Here is a 20,399-nt window from a genome sequence, read left to right on the forward strand (position 1 = left end):
ATCTTGAATAATACTCTAATAACCCGAATACAGAGTTTAGATACTGCCGGGACTCTGGATGCTTTCTGTCAGTGAATGTCTCTAGCAGATTACCATTGGAACAAACTCCCTCCTCACTGAGGACTTGCCCTAAGCATTCTATAGTTTCTGCTCTAAACGTCCATGTGTCTTGCTTTTGATTCAACCCTGCATACATCAGTTGGCACAGTAATTGACTCAAACATGCCTCGTGCTTCATCACACTCTCACCAAATACTAAGCTGCGAACTTGGAAAGATGCAACATGTGCTCTTTTCCGAACCATTGGAACATGGCCTTTTCAAACATGCTTGCGGCAGTGACAATTCTGACAGTCATTCAGCTGTAACGTAAAGATTGAAGAATGTTTGTTATAAGACTCATCAAATCCATGGACAGGGGGGAATATCACCTGGTGGAAGAACTTAGCTTTCCCCGCACACGCAACAATTCGGAAATATTTGGAAGAGGAGCTTGCTCTTCCTTCACTTGTTTGTTGAGGGTGGGAAGGCCAACGCACAACCTCATGCTGTCATTTGCCTTACAGGCAGCCAACCAGGAAGAGCCATTCTGCACTATTCACAGTTTCTATTAATGTCTTCCTTTTGACATTCTCAAGTTCTTTGACGGCATCCTCATGCAAACCCTGAGGGGCATGCCTCACCTTGGAAACAATTGGTCTGGATTCTCACTTTGTGCTTTTGCAGTCACAGAACATCTTAAACTTCCCAATTTCCTAGGAGAACATTTCAGAGACCCCCCCGCCCCTCTGGACCTCATCTGGCTGTGAACCTGCCTTGGGATGGTTTATTTAAATTTCTATCAGTAATACCTCTACAGGACCATTTGGGCCCATGATAATCCCAGGCTCCCCCTGTTCATCTCAGCCAAGAAGGCTGCAGCCGACCTTAGACATGTGCACCTTGACGCCTGTCTCCCTCCTTCTGAACTTAATGTTAACCTGAAAAAAATCAAGAATGGCAATTGGCAGGTTTCCAGAGGCATGGGCTCAAATGTCTATTTTTGAAAAAGGACGCCTCACAAAACACTTTTCCCAGGACTTTTTGTTAACAATTGTGTAGTTGGCACTAGAGTAAATTGATAGGGGCACCTATATCTCACTTATGAGAATTTTTGTTTTGATTTGTTTCCATCTAAGCTTCTATTTGACCTTACTAACAGACAGGGCAACATTAGGAGATGGCAAACCCTTGTCCATTTCTAGAACTGGTGAGATGGTTAGGGCTGTTGCAAAGACCACATTGAAAGATTGGTTTGTTCTAGGTCAGTCCACACACCCCCTTGGCCCCTTCAGAACTGTCTTAGTAGACGGCTTAGCCAATCCTTCACTTTTTTGCATGCTCTTTGCCATCTACCCACTTCATGTTGCATTTATTTGCCAGGCACAAACTCACATGCCTCAGTGAGTGTGCAATTCCAGGTACTGCCTCTTATGGATAGTATAAACATGACATGCAAGGTGCAGCCCCACACGTCTAGTTGCTGCCATCTTATTCCCATCACGATCTTAACTGGCTTAGAATTGCAATGCAATGCCAGCTAATGACTCATAAGCATGGCACGGTCACCAAAGTATACGAGATGCAGCTCCTACCATCATACGCAACCCGCCACCACAAATGTCATGCAGGCAGCGCCGCAGCATGTAAGTGTCCCCTGCATGCAATTACCACGTGTAATGAAGTACCCCATAGGAAGCCATTTGTGAGACTCATTTTCTAAGCCACAAAGTGGAAAAGGAAGGTAGCAAAGCAAGGCATCAGCCATTTGATCCCTACTATTACCTTGCTATTACAGTGCAGGCTTTTTACAACCATTTGAGGGCAGGGATAGGGCACGAAACAGAATTAATATTTCTATCACGATTTTCTCTCTGACCTCATAGTGCACATAGTTTCATGCCAGTATGTATTGTTATGCTGGCGTTAAACGAATGTACTCCCGTGAAATGCACCTGAAAAAAGCAGCCGGATTCCATAGAAAACCATTGTAAATGCTATCTACCAACTTTTATTTGCGAGCAGCATTTACATTTGTTACAAAATGGTGCATACCAGAGAGTGAGGGAGATTTTGCCTAGTTGGTTGCTTTACTTTTACACTCTGGTTTGCATGCAGGAGACCCACCACCATGTAAGTGCTACCTGTGGCGCTCCCCTGCATGCAATTTGCTCTTTTTGGAAAATGCCCCCCTTTGTTGCAGTGAAGAAACTCAATGTTACAATGAACTCAGTGCTGTAGTAAAGATACTCGATGTTGCAGAGAAGTGGGATTCATGTCTTTATTATGCAGTTCCATCTTATCAAAGATGCATTGCTGAATAGGGATAGCTGTAGCTCAAAATAGAACTGTATGATTTGAATAAGACCCATCAGCAAAACCTTCCGCTGAACAACGGCTAAGCAGGCCGGAACTTCATTTCAGATGATTTGTAGGAATAATAGTATCCTTTGCCAGTTTGCCAGTTGATGCCAACGCCATATATTTTGTGTTCACCGGCCAGGTATTGTCCATTCAGGTTGGAATTATGACATCCTATATACCACCAGGCCCCCTTATATGTTGCAGAGCAGCTGCTTGGACTTGCATCATTGTCCCGGTCTTTAGTGGAGAATGGTTGGTTCTGATGAACACCGAGGGAATCGCCTGCAAGAAACAAGCAAGACTTATTTCTCAGCTGGAGGTCAAGCAGTATGCAATCATTCATGTGTTTGTCTGCTGCAAAATTACACATTTCTTTCAGCCTCGCATACTTAGTGATTCAGTCTTCGTGCTTTCATTGGGCAATCACATCATTGACTCTCTGATCTGCCTGTGGCCCAAAATAGCAGAACAAGTAGCTCAATCTATGGTTCCTTTGGATAATGGCACTTGTGAAGCTTTGGAGCTTATTATGATCTCGGAAGAGCAGTCAGTAATGATGGCGCCTAAATAAATGAAGTCATGTAGAGAGCTACAACTTAATGAGCTGGATTTGCATACTAATGTAACTGACGCTCTTAACAAAAGCTTATAGTGCACTCCTCAACTTCCATGCATAATGCTTTGCTCTTGAATGAGGAGCTCAGAGAGTGTGGATGTTGTATATCTAGCTTCTCCAGCACAGTCATGATTATTTGCTGCTGTTTCATTTATATCAAGCTCCTCATTGTCTCAATTTCAAGCCCTTGAAGGTTTACTATTGTCCGTTATAAGTTAATGTGATCGCTTTGAGCAAACGACTGCCTCACATACGCTAACACTTAGTAAAATGATGGCCTATGTCACTTATGTAAGGCGATGACAAATGTTGCGTGTCATGAAGATCTATCTATAATAGAGCTACCGTTTAATCACGTTAATCATATGGAGGGAGGTCAAACTGAAACTTCCGTTAGGAAGGACAATTTGGATAATATTGGATAATACTGTAGGATCGGCCATTGTTGAATTGTCAAATTTGAATTGAGAACTAAGGAGTTGAGCACCGAAAAATGCTGGCAATAAAATATGTGAGGCAGCAAGTATGATACATGATAATGGCATTACTGCAATAAAAAAAAACACAAGGGGCATAGAGGGAAAATAATGAGAAATCAAATGATGCTGTGCAAACTAATAACTCTCTAAAAAAGCAGACCGAAATATGGCCAAGGTAAAAGAGAATCAAGCTTCCCGCGGGGAAGTCCTCATGGATTTCTTTGACTCCTCCAGAGTCATTATCAAAAGTCTACCTGAATGGCACTGTCATGTGCAAGGCCCTCAGGCTAATCTCTTCCTCTTTCATAGACATTTCCCTCACCTCATCAACTTCCTCTCTTCTCCAGCTGTCCCCTATGCTCCTCCCTTGGCTACCATGGCCTCCTTTCCTTCCGCCTCTACCCCAATCCAAGCTCCCACCCCACCTTCGCAGGGCGTGCCCCTGATTTGTACCCTTCTCCTGAAGGTTTTTAAGGCGGGCAACCTTCTTCATCTTGCCACTCTCAACTCTCGTTCTGTTGTTAAACACTCCTCTGACATCTATCACCTCCTAGGAGATCTGGACCTTGATGTCCTTGGAGAAACAATGCCCAGTAATCCTACGCCATTGGGGGTAAACTGTCATCTGGGACATCTGGGACCTGCGCTAAATCTTCTTGTGTAAATAAATGGATGCATTCTGCCACAAACATGGAACATAGGACCTGCTGATAGTGGACCCTTATTTCACATGGGACACATATGGCCAGTACTATCTCCCCTTCATCATCTTTGTCTTGAAATAGCTCAGCATCCGTCACATCCTTTAACTGCTGTGTCGGGTCAATGCACAACACCATGCACCATTGATCTCCCTCAGGGTCTACTACTATTAGGACAACCTTAGTTTCCGACACCAACACTCCTTCAATGTCCAGCAGAACAATCGTTCCCGTTTATCTTTAGGCCTGCACTCCTCTTGAGGCAGTGCAGGCCTAAAGATAAAATCAGAGGGAATTCTCCAATGCCTGTTCCCTATATCAGGGATTGCATTCAGCAACACTGTCACCTCATAGATGAATACATCTGGGCATATGGGTACTCCTCGGGCTGCCGACTCACTCCTCAGGGATGAATTATGACCATTGATCTTCAGAGGCACAACCTCAGAGTGGAACACACCACCTCCCTTTTGGTAAACGAGATGGTCATATTCAATTTACTGAGCACATCTCGCCCCAACAGATTGACAGCAGAAGTTTCTGAAAACAACAAGGGGCCCACACTGTATTTCCTCCTACTTTAATGGCCAATTCTTCTGTGAAAGGAACTGCTGCCACTGACCAGAGAAGCCCTGCATGCCCATAATCTAGCCTAATAGAGGAAAATGTCCCTTTTTTATACATGATTTGCTGGCACCCATGTCCACCATGAAAATGAATGTTTTGTCACCTATCTCCACGCCCAACAATGGTTCCTCTTCTGGGTTGGCAGTAACCGACAGTACTGGGCATGCGAGAACTCTCTTTAGGCTGTCCTAATTCGGGTATCAGTTTGTTTCTTGGGAATACAAAAGGATTCCCTTGCACCACACTTGCTCCTTGGTAGTGCGTGATGGTACCATTGGGATCTGAATTACTGTTAAGTATTAGGGGGTACCTCTGGCCCGGCATGGTATGTTGTCCATATCCCTCTGCCGTTTGTACGCTGCAGGAACTGTAGAGGTCTGCCTGTACTGCTCTGTTTTTTGTGTGCACGTCTTGTACTGTTGCCACTACAGCCCCTTTTGCTGATACTTTCACTAGTTTTTTCTGTATTCATTTTGCTTCCTCCGTTTGCAATAATTGAGCCATTTCCTTGTATTTTTCTTTCAACTGTCAACAATTATGAATAAAAGTACACTGTATCTTCGCCCACCCCCAGGGACGTCATTTAGGGGTCACCAGAGGTCGCAACTGCCAACTCTACTGTTATTGCTATGACTCTGCAAGAGCTTGGCTTCTCCCAGAAAGTCAACTCACCCACGCACAACAAAGGTCGAATCCTCGACTGGATTGCAGAATATAACTGTGAGGTAACTATCACGGCTATCGTTCCGCAGATCTGGACAGACCACTATCTTCTAGTATTCACACTAGCCACTAACCTAGCCACGGCCCAGCCCTCGATCACCCTTCCTTACGAGGAATAAAAAACTCATGACAGCTGAAAAGCTGCTGCCCCATATCATAACTAAACTCAATTCTATACCGGACAATATGGACCCTAACGCTCTAGTCGAACGTTACAACGAAGACGTGAATTCAGCCCTTGACAATATTGCACCACTGAAACTAAGGAATAGTAAACCCAAAAAACACCTCAACTCTTGGTTTACCCCACACTTAAAAAACCAGAGATTACTCAAAAGAAAGCTGGAAACGGCTTGGAGACTCTCCCCATCAGCAGAAAATAAACTAAACCTCACCAAAGTCTCATCTCAATACAAAAAAGACATCCTTTTAGCCAAACAGGAAACCTATAACAACAGAATATCCCAATCCAAGTCCAGCGTTAAAGAACAGTTCATTATCCTGAAAGAACTGGAAACACCCATTGTACCATAAGAAAACTGTATCAAAGACAAAAAGTGGTGTTCCAGTATCCAACACGCCCTAACCAACAAAGTAGCCAACCTACAGACCAAAATTGCCCACAGGAAAGCCTCTCTAGCACCCCAAACACCTCAGAGCATAGCTCCCCTACCATATTACAAACAAGAAACACGTTTCAGCTTCTCAAAAGTATCGACCACCGAGGTGGAGAAGGTCATGCTGGGACTTAAACCGTCCAATTGCAAAGGAGAACAATGTCCGGTGCAACTTATCAAGGATGCCGCGAGAGAACTCTCGCCCTTCATAACCAAACATATCAACTCGTCATTCACCACCGGTACTGTCCCAAATAACCTTAAAGAATCCTGGGTTCTGCCTCTACTGAAAAAGCAAACCCTTGACCCTGCCATTACCACGAACTTCAGACCTATCACGACTGTACCATTTCTTCTAAAAATCTTAGATAAAGTGGCTTATATTCAAATTCAGAATTTCTTGGAGTCTAACCTCCTTCTAGGATCTCGTCAATCTGGATTCCGCCCTCAACATGGCACTGAGACGGCCTTAATTGACCTTAAGGCCCAAATAGACGAGTTTAGAGACAAAGGCCAAGCAGCACTACTCCTCCTTCTAGACCTCTCGGCTGCATTTGACCTGGTCGACCATAAAGTCCTATGTAGTCACTCAGATTCCGCAGCCCATTTCTCTAAGGAGGCCATAACCTGGATCAAGTCTTTTCTGAGTAACTGGACCATGAGAGTCTTCTCTCCCTCGGCCTCAGCCGACCCTATACCCATAACCTGCGGCATTCCACAGGGATCCTGTGTGTCACCCACACTCTACAACGTATTCACCAAGCCCCTGTTCGACGAAAGGGACCATTTGGGTATCGCCTATACTAACTATGCAGACAATACCCAAATCCTCCTTCTGCTTTCAGGAGATTACGCCTTTGATCTGGCTTTGGTGAATAGAATTTACAGTATCGTTCAGGCATGGATGGCCACTCATGGTCTATGTCTGAACGACGACAAACCGAGCGCATTATCCAAGGCACCCCGACCCTCTTAGCCAAATTTAGCCCAGATTATGCCAACTTCGCTATTGATGGTAATAACATAAAAGTAGCAAAGGAAGTGAAGACCCTAGGCTTCTACCTAGATGCCACCATGAACTTCACTAAACAAACTAACTCCCTTGCATCGGCTACTGCATACACATGCAAACTCATCAGAACCAGTAAACAATTCCTCTACACTGACAGTTGCCTCACGCTGGCTAGAGCCCTCATACTTCCCAAATTGTATTATTGTAACGCACTCTACATCGGAGCGAATAAACAAACCATCCATAAAATACAGGTTCTCCAGAACAATGCCCTGAGAGCAGCATTCAAGATCATTAGAAGTGAGCATATCTCCTCTACTAGAAGAGAATACAAATGGTTATCTACCCTTGATAAAATCAAACTCAAGACTGCCTCCCTTACCCACAAGTGCCTCAATAATAATGCACCACCCTACCTTACAGACAGAATTTGCAAAAAAACATCCTCCAGACCGATGAGAATAGCTAACTCCAACTGCCTCAAGTTCCACGATTTAGACTATCCACTATTGGGGGACATAGCTTCCCAGTTAAGGCCGCGCAACTATGGAACTCCCTACCTTCAGGTATTAGAGCCCCCCAGCCTTATGCCAAATTCAGACAGATTTTGACCAACTGTCTATAAGAAAATGACAGATAAACTCAGACTAACACCCTCTCGACGATCTGCTTCCTATCCTCTGCCTAAGGAATCACCTACTTTGCACCAAGTCCACCTGGACAACTCTCCTAATGTACTGCGTCCACCTTACTCTATGCCACCTAACCATGCAACCTACATTGTATATATTGATATGCCAATGTCTATTTTGTCCTGTATTTCTTGTACCCATGTAATCTCAGTGCATTCGCTTGCGATTATGTAATTTACTATGTATATACTGATGTGTTATTATATATGTCGGCCTATGGCCATGTAACTAAGTTTAACATATCCTTTCTGCTGCGCTGGGTCTGGTGCGCATTATAAATAATAAACAAAAAAATAGGAAAGAATCACGGTAAAACTCAAGTAACCAACACATCACAATCAAATAAAATATATATACAATTACCGAAGGGTCTAAAGAGTTTGAAGCACGAAATATGCAGACCACCTAGAAAAACAGGCAGTGCAAGTAATCGTTAGACCCAGTTCGCCTTCAGAGGCCACCTAACTAGAAGGAAGTCCGAGCCCTACGAAGAGTGGAGCCTTGTGCTCAAAAGTACCTGCACACGCTGGTGCCAACGGGCTAAGGGGAGTCTCTTCAAGGAAATCAGGCAGTTCAGAGCAATGAACAAAGGAGGGCAAACAGATCTCTGCTACTCAGTGCGCCAGTGCGAAAAAGGCGTGCTGTTTAACACAGTGAGGAAAAGCTACAGGCTACTGCAGGCGGGCGACCGGTTCCTAGCGTTGCTACTCACCGGTCCCCGATGCAGGCAGACTCAGGCTTCTCCGCATCAGTTTCAGTGCTGGCAGGTTCAGATACGAGCAGGGGACGTCTCGGCATCGTGCAGATTCCGCGGCAGCAGAAGTTAGAGTTGAGAATGTCCCAAATGCAGTGAACCCGCACAGATTGTACCCAAAGCAGGGCAATGAAGTGGCTGCGTGTATTTCAGCCCAATGTACACTTCTCACTTCAGACCTGGGAATGCCAAGTGTACGAATCTTGTGAGAGTGTCAAGGACTCGGAATACAGCAGCAACCTGACGGCGGTGACAGAGCAAGACTCCTGGGTAGGCTGGTCAGTCCACTGGATGGCCCAGAGACGCTTCCGAAGGCTTACGTGCAGGAGATGATGAAGATGCCGAGAATAGTTGTTCCCACTATTCCAAAGGGTCGAAGTACCAGTACAGGCCTTCTCGTTCGATCAGAGGCTGAATGGTCTCACAGGGCGACAGCAGTGCAGAGGAGCAGTCCTTCAGCAGGTCACCAGTGATTCATCGGTTCAGCCTCTTAGTTGCAGGATACTTGGCTCCTGTATCCGTCATTCGTTCAAACTCAGGAGATCGACATGGTAGTGGTGTTTCCAGCCTCCTCTTATCCAGAGTTCCCTTGGCGCCAAAATGGAGAGGACCCAATGGGAGATCTGCTCACAAAACACTCACACCATACGTGGACCTATCACGGACCACGGTGGTCCCAGGCATTCAAGACACACTAGACTCTCTGGCACCCAGGATGTGTATTGGGACCCGACATCCCAGCCCACATCCTGGAGGCTCACAACAGGCCTGTAGAAGCCCGCGAAAGCATCTGTGTTTCGCGGGAAAGTACATGCCCAAATAAGGACGGCCCCGGGTCCGCTCGACCTGGGGAAGGTGAAGGGGCAAGACGGTCAGCGGACAGGACAAAGAACCTCGTGGCATGGCCATTATGGAAACCAGGCCACCCATTTTGGCCAAACGCGAGAAGCGCGGTTAACAGGGCAAAAGGGAGTTAAAAGCACAAAGAAACGATCGCTGCCACCAGTCCCATCCGTGATATACTTGCACAGTTCGTTATAAATCCATTGAGAGTTTCTAGGGCCTGTAGAATGACTAGAGACCCAAGAGCGCGGTGATGTAAGTTACGGTGCACTCTTGTGCCATGTTGCGCGAAAGCTGCAACATGAGAAAAGAACTACAGAAAACAACGTTTCCCGGAACTGACTGTCTTAAGGGCATGTCAGTTTCCCCGTAAGAATGGAGCGAAAGCCCAGAGGAGTGCGGCGGAAGGCTGCGCTTCTCTGGCAAAGTCTAGATCAGGGTGTAAAACAACAGCAAAAAGTTTGGGGGTTGCCACATGGAAGGAAAATTACATACAATTAAGAAATCTTTCCTAACACTCGCCCCTCCCAGACTAAGGACAGGGGGAACTAATCCACCCCTGGATGAGTCTCTTGTTCAGGTCAGTTAAACATTCTGGACAACCCATCAGCATTGCTATGTTGGACACCTGGCCTATGCTCATTAGTGAAGTCAAAGCCTTGTAGACTTATGGACCACCTAAGCAACTTTGGATTCTCTCCCTTCATGTTCATCAGCCACTTTAAGGGCTTATGGTCAGTTTGCACCGTGAAGTGGGTCCCATAGAGGTAGGGCCTCAGCTTCCGTAGGGCTCACATAACAGAGAAACATTCTTTCTCTACTGTGGACCATCTGAGCTCTCTGTCCTTAAGTTGGCGACTAATGAAACCAATAGGGTGTTCCTTACCCTTCTCATTTACTTGCAATAGTACAGCTCCTATCCCAGTGTCAGAGGTGTCTGTCTGCACAATAAAAAGTATTTGATAATCAGGGGCCCTAAGGACAGGGGCCTGGCACACGGAGTCTTTTAAGCCGTTGAAGGCCTTCTCACACTCGTCGGTCCAAGTTACCTTCGTGGGTTTCTTCAGAGTGGTGAGGGCAGCCAGAGGGGCAGCTATGGTGCCATAGCCTGCCATGAAGTTGCGGTAATACCCTGTGAGTCCTAAGAAGGCTCTCACTTGGGTCTGTGTAGTGGGGGTAGGCCAGTCTTGTACTGCTTGTACTTTACTGGGAAGAGGCTGTATCCTCCTTCCACCTACTTCATGTCCAAGGTAAACCACTGAGCCTTGTCCAATCTGGCATTTACTAGCCTTTATGGTCAAGTGTGCTTTCTGAAGAGCCTGTAGCACAATCCCGAGGTGTTTCACATGGTCTTCCCAGGTGGCGCTGAAAACTGCTATATCATCCAGATATGCAAGACAGAATTCATCAAACCCATTCAACACATGATTCACAAGCCTCTGGAAAGTGACAGGTGCATTCTTCAACCCGAACGGCATTACCCTGAATTGGTAAAGACCGTCTGGAGTGGAAAACGCTGTCTTCTCCTTGGCATGTTCTGCTAAGGCTATTTGCCAATAGCCCGCAGTGAGGTCAAACGTGCTGAGGTACTTGGAGGCACCCAAGGTATCCACCAGCTCATCTGTTCGAGGCAAGGGGTGTGCATCTGTCTTGGTGACAGCATTCAGAGCCCTGTAATCCACGCAGAACCTCAATTCAGAAGTGTCTGCTTTTGGAACCAAAACCACAGGGCTGGACCAAGGACTACTAGAGGGTTCAATCACCCCAAGATCTAACATTTTGTTGACCTCTGTCTTAATGTAAGACCGTACTTTGTCTGACATCCTGTATCCTCTACTTTTGGTAGGAACACTGTCTCCTGTGTCTGTTATGTTTGCACCAAGGTGTCAAACCAGGGGACTGCGAAAACAGGGGGGAAAATTGCCTAAGCAAACTTTTCACCTCAGCCTGCTGATCAGAAGTCAGGTGAGGGGCCACTCGGACACCCTCAAAGGAGCTATCTGAAGGACCGCTTTGGAACGGGTCAGGGAGAGGTTCGGACTCCTCTTCCTCAACATCTGAAGCCAGTAGCAGTGCTGCGATTTCGACTCTTGGGACGAAAGCCTTCAGCCTATTTATGTGGAACACTTTTGGAGCCTGTCCAGGCTTTCCAAGGTCCACTAAATAGTTAACCTCACCCAGGGGCTCCACCACTGTGTAAGGGCCTGACCATTTGTCCTGTAAAGCTCTAGGCCTTATGGGATTCATGATCAGGACTTGCTGACCAGGTGTAAAGTTGATGAGGGAAGCTTTCTGGTCGTACCAATGTTTCACCAGCGCTTGTCCTGCCTTCAACTTGTCACTAGCCAGACCCATCAGAAGTACCATCCGTTTTCTGAGCCCTAACACATAGTCAACTATGTTGGTAGTAATAGGGGGAGTGGGCATCTCCCATCCCTCCTTGACTATGGCTAAGGGTCCCCGCACAGGGTGACCAAACAGAAGTTCGAAGGGGCTGAAGCCAACACCCTCCTGTGGTACCTCTCGGTAGGCAAATAGTAAGCATGGTAAAAGAAGATCCCATTTTCTTCTCTGAGGTTCTTCCAGAGCCCCAATCATGCTCTTTAACGTTCTGTTGAAACGTTCCACCAGACCATTGGTCTGTGGGTGATATGCAGAAGAGAACTTGTAGGTGACTCCACATTCTTTCCACATAGCCTGCATATACTTTGACATAAAGTTGCTACCTCTGTCAGACACAACTTCTTTAGGGAAGCCAACCCTAGTAAAGATGCCAAGTAACGCTTTTGCAACTGACTTGGCAGTTACAGTTTTCAATGGGATGGCCTCAGGATACCTGGTAGCATGGTCAACCAGGATAAACCTATTGCCTGACGATGTCTGCGGGTCAAGGGGACCAACGATGTCGATCCCTACCCTTTCAAATGGTATTCCCACAACTGGGAGTGGTACCAATGGAGCTTGGATTGTTGAGCCACTCTTACCAGATAACTGGCAGGAGGCACAACTCCTGCAGTGACTTTCTACTTGCACCCCCATCTTGGGCCAGTAGAAGTGCATGGATAACCTTTGCTTGGTCCTCTTAATACCAAGGTGACCAGCAAGGGGCACTTCATGCGCCAGCTGCAGGAGGAAGGCTCTTACAGCAAGGGGAACCACCAACCTCCTATGGTATCCTTCTGTAGACTCTGTGGGCTCACTGTACAGAAGTCCACCTTCCCAATAAATCCGATGCTTCCCAGGAGGTTCACCCTCAAGCTGGGAGCAGGCCTGTCTCCTTAGGCCTTCCAGAGATGGGCACTCACGTTGGCCTCTACTGAATTCTTCTCTGTCAGGACCACCTTCTACTAACAAGTCTTTTAGTTCAGGATGATCATTGGGGTCAAATACTTCAGGTATCGCCGCCTCCTCGTTAGGTCCGGGCGATTGACCAACTTCCTCCACCGCAGTGGTAGGTGAGTTCGGGGGAATATTTTCTTTCCCTCGTTTTGGTTTCTTTACTCCTTTAGCCTTGGGTTTCCCCTTTGGCTGGGGCAGTGCATTGGTCTTGGCCAATGCTGCCCGTGTTTGAGACTGTGTGCAGGGTCTGTCAGCAGTGTCTCCTACGAGCCATAAAGCTCTGAGATCGTTGCCCAACAAGACCCTTCCTGGGACGTTTCTCTGAATGCTCACTGGAACCCTGACTGCTGTACCATTTAAAGTAAGATTTACAGGTATTACTGGAAACATGCGAGGTGGGCCGTCAGCCAACTTATTGGGCATCAGAGTAGCTCTGGCAACTTCCTCTGAGTCTACCAAGGTAGAATCCACTATAGTTCGACTGCACCCACTATCCCTAAGAGCTGGAGTATCTACTCCATTGATCAGCACACTGTCTTTAAAGTAGTGCTTGGTGTTATCTGGAATCCTAGCATAAGCCTCTGCGACTTTAGGCTCCCAGGAACCCAGGGAAACTAAAACTACCTCAGCTTCTATCCCACTGGGGAAGGAGTCTGAGGAGAAGGATGCTCCTGTAATCTCTTCTTCCTCGTAGGAGGAGAAGGCCAGATTAGCGGAGTGGACCCCCAAAGGTTTAACCTTACACCGGGGATCCCCCTTCACGTGGTCAGTTGCTCCACAAGCAAAACAAGATCCATTGGGTCTGTTTACATAGGGAGGCTTATTATAACCAGAGTTCTGTTTCGGAGGCTGACCTCCACTACCCTGTGAGTTCTCTTGTGTCTTACCCTTATTTTTCTTTTTGTGGCCCTTTTGAGAAGAAGATTTATCAGATTCTCCACCCTCCTTATCTTTGGACTTTTTCCCTTGCTCCTGCTTACCAGGATGAGTTTTGTCCTTATGGGACACTCAACGTGACACACATAAATCTGCTGCAATGGCAAGCTTCTTAGGATCTATCTCCTTTGAATCTGCCAAATGCTGCTTAAGCTCAGGGGAAGAAGATGCAAAAATATGTTCCAGCATGACAAGACTTATCATACCTTCAAAGGTAGAAACCTTATAACCTTCAACCCAGCCATTTTAAGGATTCGGTTACATAAGATACCCACGTACCACCTTCTTTTTTCTTATACTCTCTGAATCGTTTTAAATATTGGGCAGGAGTCTTTCCAAACTTTAAAATGAGAGTTTGCTTCAACATTGCAAAATCTGCTCGCTCAGCCTTCGACATTTCCATAATGGCACTGCAGCCAGAATGGGGCCGTCTGCTGAGTAACCAGGCAATTTTATCAGCATTGTCAACTTGTTGAACTTCACATGCATACTCAAACGTATTCAGCCAGTCCATAATGTCATTCTTTTCCTCATAAACACTGAGCAGATCTTTTGGAAACCTTGGATGAGAGGAGGCCCCAGACCCATGTCCAGGACCCTTGGATCCAATTGCAACCTGAAGCTTGGCCAGTTCCAACTGGTGATCCCTGTCTTTCTGTTTTTCTGCCTGTTCGATTTTTAGCTTCACCCTATTGAACTCAAGCTCTTCCTGGAGTTTGGCCATATTGAACTCAAGCTCCTTCTGCCTAAACAGCAGCTCTTGCTTCTTGAATTCAAGCATGGCTTCCCCATCGACACTGGCAGAGGAAACATTAGACATCTCATCCCCCCTGTCCTCATGGTCGCAGTGGACCAGTGCAGCGGCAGAACCGTCGGTTCTACCAGTGAGAGCAGCCCCACCTCCTTCTGCACTGTCCTCAGAAGCTATAGCGTCAAGCTGAGCTTCTTGCCACACCCCGATTCTTTGGATCATATCCAATTTGGTGCCTTGAGAGGAGACATCTCTCTCCGCACACATCTTTTTAAAGGCTTTTAAAGTTAACAAGGTATTTGTTTCCATACTGTTAGATAGGACTATGGCCTTTTAATAGTTATACTACGACAATTCACTATGTGTCCTGGTAGGAATAACTTGAAATGCCTTCGCTCGTGCGCAACACTGGATACCTTCAGTCATATCCCACCGCTATACACCAATTTGTTAAGTTGGATTTCTGAACTCTGTCCTGAAGGGGCAGAGGTTCAGAAGGCCAGCCTAGTTTCTTGGAACAGGGTAACCTCTGGACAAGCCAGACCAATCAGGGTAGCGATGGCGGCGGTCAAGACTAGGTCTCAAGAGGGGTGAGGGTGACTGAAAGCCCGCAATGAGCACACAAAGCAAGGACGCTTACAAATTACTCCAAGCAGGTGTTATATTAAAAATATAGACACATTTATTACAAGGCCTTTGTAACATTGACCATAGGAAAGAATCACGGTAAAACTCAAGTAAACCAACACATCACAATCAAATACAATATATATACAAATACCGAAGGGTCTAAAGAGTTCGAAGCACGAAATATGCAGACCACCTAGATGGGGAGGAAAACAGGCAGTGCAAGTAATCGTTAGACCCAGTTTGCCTTCAGAGGCCACCTAACTAGAAGGAAGTCCGAGCTCTACGAAGAGTGGAGCCTTGTGCACAAAAGTACCTGCACACGCTGGTGCCAACGGGCCAAGGGGAGTCTCTTCAAGGAAATCAGGCAGTTCAGAGCGGTGAACAAAGGAGGGCGAACAGATCTCTGCTACTCAAGCGCGGCCTCCACTTGCAGGCAGAAGCAGAGCGCGAGTGCAAAAAAGGCGTGCTGTTTAACACAGCGAGGAAAAGCTACAGGCTACTGCAGGAGGGCGACCGGTTCCTAGCGTTGCTACTCACCGGTCCCTGATGCAGGCAGACCCAGGCTTCTCCGCGTCAGTTTCAGTGCTGGCAGGTTCAGATACGAGCAGGGGACGCCTCGGCGTCGTGTAGATTCCGTGGTAGCAGAAGTTAGAGTTGAGGATGTCCCAAACGCAGTGAACCCGCACAGATTGTACCCACAGCAGGGCAACGAAGCGGCTGTGTGTATTTCAGCCCAATGTACACTTCTCACTTCAGACCTGGGAATGCCAAGTGTACGAATCGTGTGAGAGTGTCAAGGACTCGGAATACAGCAGCAACCTGACGGCGGTGACAGAGCAAGACTCCTGGGTAGGCTGGTCAGTCCACTGGATGGCCCAGAGACGCTTCCGAAGGCTTACGTGCAGGAGATGATGAAGATGCCGAGAATAGTTGTTCCCACTATTCCAAAGGGTCGAAGTACCAGTACAGGCCTTCTCGTTCGATCAGAGGCAGAATGGTCTCACAGGCCGATAGCAGGGCAGAGGAGCAGTCCTTCAGCGGGTCACCAGCGATTCCTTGGTTCAGCCTCTTAGTTGCAGGATACTTGGCTCTGTATCCGTCGTTCGTGAGAACTCAGGAGATCAACATGGTAATGGTGTTTCCAGCCTCCTCTTATCCAGAGTTCCCTTGGCGCCAAAATGGAGAAGACCCAATGGGAGATCTGCTCACAAAACACTCACACCATACTACGTGGACCTTAAGTCCAGGTCAGCGGACAGGACAAAGAACCTCGTGGCATGGGCATTTTGGAAACCAGGCCACCCGTTTTGGCCAAACGCGAGAAGCGCGGTTAACAAGGCAAAAGGGAGTTAAAAGCACAAAGAAACGATCGCTGCCACCAGTCCCGTCCGTGACATACTTGCACAGTTCGTTATAAATCCATCGAGAGTTTCTAGGGCCTGTAGAATGACTAGAGACCCAAGAGCGCGCTAATGTAAGTTACGGTGCACTCTTGCGCCATGTTGTGCGAATGCGCAACATGAGAAAAGAACTACGGAAAACAACATTTCCCGGTACTGACTGTCTTAAGGGCATGTCAGTTTACCTGTAAGAACGGAGTGAAAGCCCAGAGGAGTGCGGCGGAAGGCTGCGCTTCTCTGGCAAAGTCTAGATCAGGGTGAAAAACAACAGCAAAAAGTTTGGGGGTTGCCACATGGAAGGAAAATTACCTACAATTAAGAAATATTTCCTAACAACCTTCTTCTGCTTTCTCCTCTCTGCCAGTTTGCCCTTTGCCACCGCCATGCGCCCATATCTGTTCCTTAACCTAGGTGTAACGCTCACCTGGTTCCCACGGAGGCGCAGCGTCGAAGGCGCAGAACTCTGAAGATGGACAGGAAGGGCCCCTCTATTCTGGCTTCCCTGGCTCGTTGGATACCCTCCTGTGCGTGAAAAGGGAGTATTACCAACTGTGGAACAATGCTCAAGCCTCCCACTCCCTTCCAACCCTCCACGATACCTCCTCCACGATTCCCCGTGAAGCCTCACCTTAGGGTTTGGAAGGATGAGCTCTCCATCCTGCTTCTGATGCAGGGGCGCGTTGAAACCCAGTTACTTCACTGGATTGAGGATTGATGGGAGTTCAGGTAAGCTTGACTGTTCAGGTAAGGCGCTGTAAAAGTTCTGTTCAAAAGTTCAAGCTTAATAATAATGTTCGTTGTCTAATTGCAGCAAGCGCTAATGCTTATGTCTTTTTCCCCTTAGGGGCCAGGGTTCGGAGTGCCGGAGATATGGGGCCGACCCGAAGTGAAACAGTTCTGGATGAGCGCTCAGGTAATGTCTTTGCATTCGCTCATTCAATGTCTTTGTCTTTTTTCCCCATATGGGCCGGGGTCCGGAGATGCCAGGAAGCGGCAGGACCCGAAATGCAGTGGGAATAATCCAACAGGTAAGACTTAAAAGGAAACTGAGCTTTCCTTATTCCTTTTCTCCCTCTCACCTTTGTTCTTGTCTTTTTTCCTCTAGGCGCCGGGGCGTAGCTGAATCCGGAAGATCGCTGCTGAAGATGGAAGCGCCTTGCAAAGGTGAGTAAAATGCAGCGCTGCAGCGATCGAAACAAAATGCCTTTAAAATGATGTCTTCCTTTTCAGGGCCGTTGGAGAAATGACTCCGGGATGCAGATTTAGCAGGTAAGGGCTTTTCTTCTCCTATTCTCTTCCTTTCTCCCCTTGCAGGTGTTCCAGGGTGCTGGCAGGCGTGACTGAAGTCAGGATGCAGGAGCTGACACGGTGAGCGTCCAGCTGCTAGGTGCAGAACAACGCGAAGCACGTGTGGCTGTTCGGGTGGGGTTTAAATAGCCTTGGAAGAAGTTCCTGGTATGTATCCTTCCACCAATCAGGTATGTATCCTTCCCCGACCACACCCGGGTGGTGAAGTAGTCCTACAGGTAAAGTAGTCCCATTCAGGCCTCAAGAGGGCCTGGATGAAGCAGCAAGGTCTGCATCAGGTAAGTGTGCACCCAAGCACTTAAACACATATCCTCTTCTATGAGCCTGGCGCCTAAGGCGCCAGGACTGGGGTCCGCTATGAGCCTGGCGCCTAAGGCGCCAGGACTGAGTCCAAAGGGCCCCGACTTGGGCCCGCTGAGACTTCCCTGGGGAAAATGATGTCTGCCTCTGGGGTTGCTGGGCCCGGCCTGGCTCCTTGGAGGTAGGCATCATGACACTAGGCCACTGCAAACTCTCCACTTTTGCTGATATCGCAGGTGGTGTTTCCCCATCTCCCAATTTGTCTACCATATCCCATTCCTCCTCTCCCCTTTCATCGTCTGACAGTACCATCCCGTAGACTAAACTTTCTGTTCTCTTTCCACCTGCCCCATCACCCTCTCTCTCAATGCATATGTCCTTAATGTCGGTACTGTCAATTCTGAATAGTATGTCTCCCACTCTCTATTCCTCTAGGTCCCCTGGAGCCTTATGCGCCTCTTTCATGTACATCCTCAACCTTGCCAATTCTTCTTGAGTTCTTTTCAATGCTTCCTCTAATTCTATCTTGGTGTTCCAATCCTGTCCTCCCTGTCTTCCCCCTGTGCACTGTGGATTTCATCGTGTTTGGGATGTTCTGGTATTGGGCCACAGAATATTGATGGGGTGCAGGAGAAGGGGGTCCGACATAGGTAGGGTTTGCATAACCCAACGCTGCTCCTGTGGGGTGGCATGCTAATGGGGTACTCACATGTTCTGATGTCCTCTGGTCGTTGTGGGGTGATGGCGGCATGTCTAAGGCCTCCATTCCGGGCGGGTGGGAACACAAGCTGTCAGTCGCCCCAACAGTGTCTTCACCTTGCTGTAGACACTTCCCCCAATCCCCTACCACATTCCACAGCTCTAGCACTTACTTACTACTTTCCAACTTTTTCCCTTTGTACTCGGACACGAGAAAGGTGTACATGTTTTTCCGGTACCACCTTATAATTAGTCCTCTTTTTGGGCCACGAGGGAAACAATCCTCCTTTCGTCTCAGCTACCCACTGTTTGTGATATTTTAGGATATTTTCATTAAACAATAGTAAAGCAGAACACATATACTCTAACAGGGTCACAGGTTCTATCTTGCACCCCCTTTTCTCCTCTCCCACTCTCGTCCTTTTATCTGTGGTCTGAATGTGTGGCACCTCTGTTTCCTCATTGCCCCAACAGCCACCGTCCAGCTACCTCCTCTTCTCCCTCCACTCAATTCCATCTTAATATCGTCACCCGGTTTTCTCCCCGATGCAACGTTTGTACCACTCCCCACCCTATCAACACTCCTCTCAACACTCCTCACACACTCATCGCTCCTTTCACACGGCACACCATCACAACCAAAACAACTGTACACCACCAACTTGGACCCACCTTGGTTCATGTCACCACAAAGTAAATACACAATAACTACTACTGCTTCGTTTCACCGCCCCTTTATACTAGGCAGGGAGAATCTACCTCTTTTCCATTCCATAAAGATACAGAGCTGTCTTCTTCTCTAACTCAGGAAGGCTCCCGGTACTCCATGATTTTCTTATCTCAATAGAGTATAAAGAAAGAAAATATGAAAACCAAAAAATAAAAATGCCACATGGTCTTTCCAACACTGCACTCGCACTCTACTCACTGTGTCACCATACCCTTCCACACCTCTCACCATTCACTCTTATCATCTTTTGCCCCTTGCCACGTTGTTTCCCCTGACAAAAGGTGCACTTATGTCTGTGTGTCCTGCTGAGCTCCTCCGTTACGGAGTCCCATCAAAGGCCTGCCCACTCTGGAGGCAGCACCCCGCTCCAAAGAACAGACAGCAATTCTGGCAACACGGCTACTGTAAACTACTCGAGGTTGTCCACAAGATGACTGGTCCCTGCAGGTGGGCACGACCCCTCCGGATGTGGCGCTAGGAATCCTCTGTCTCTGTGGAAAATCTGCGATCATGTCGGGGTTATCAAATTCTGTAGACGAGCCACCAACAACCAGACAATAAATTGACAACCCTCTAGGGAAAAAGGCCTGGTACACCTCTTGCAAGTATAACAACGTTTTATCTCCCAAAGTCAGAACATGTCAGTAGGGGCATTCAATCCTGACTGCCATGGAGTGCACACTGGTTACTTCAAAACAGAACATTTTAAAGGGCAGCAACGTCATTCATGATGCAAACGATAAACAGTATTATTTCAACCTTCTTATTGGCACATCCCTATATACATGATGTTGGTCCCTTATCGACCTCCAGATGATTGGCTGCTGTTTCTTGTGTCAC

General features: G+C 47.3%; 1 protein-coding gene across 2 annotated transcripts in view; it reads right to left on the reverse strand.

Moving 5' to 3' along the window:
* Positions 1-2,127: 2,127 nt before the first annotated feature.
* Positions 2,128-20,399, reverse strand: part of LOC138471864 (ficolin-1-like) — a 199,192-nt gene continuing 180,920 nt past the window's right edge. Inside the window, exon 11 of one of the 2 annotated variants that reach the window (XM_069609722.1) lies at positions 2,128-2,684. In XM_069609722.1, the coding sequence (XP_069465823.1) occupies positions 2,437-2,684 (248 nt within the window). In that variant the 3' untranslated portion in view covers positions 2,128-2,436. The remainder of the gene's footprint in view (positions 2,685-20,399) is intronic. The other variant, XM_069609723.1, reaches the window with a different exon arrangement.

This window comes from Ambystoma mexicanum, chromosome 8 (assembly GCF_040938575.1).
Source record: "Ambystoma mexicanum isolate Mex_15411 chromosome 8, UKY_AmexF1_1, whole genome shotgun sequence".
In the NCBI taxonomy this organism is placed as follows: Eukaryota; Metazoa; Chordata; class Amphibia; order Caudata; family Ambystomatidae; genus Ambystoma; species Ambystoma mexicanum.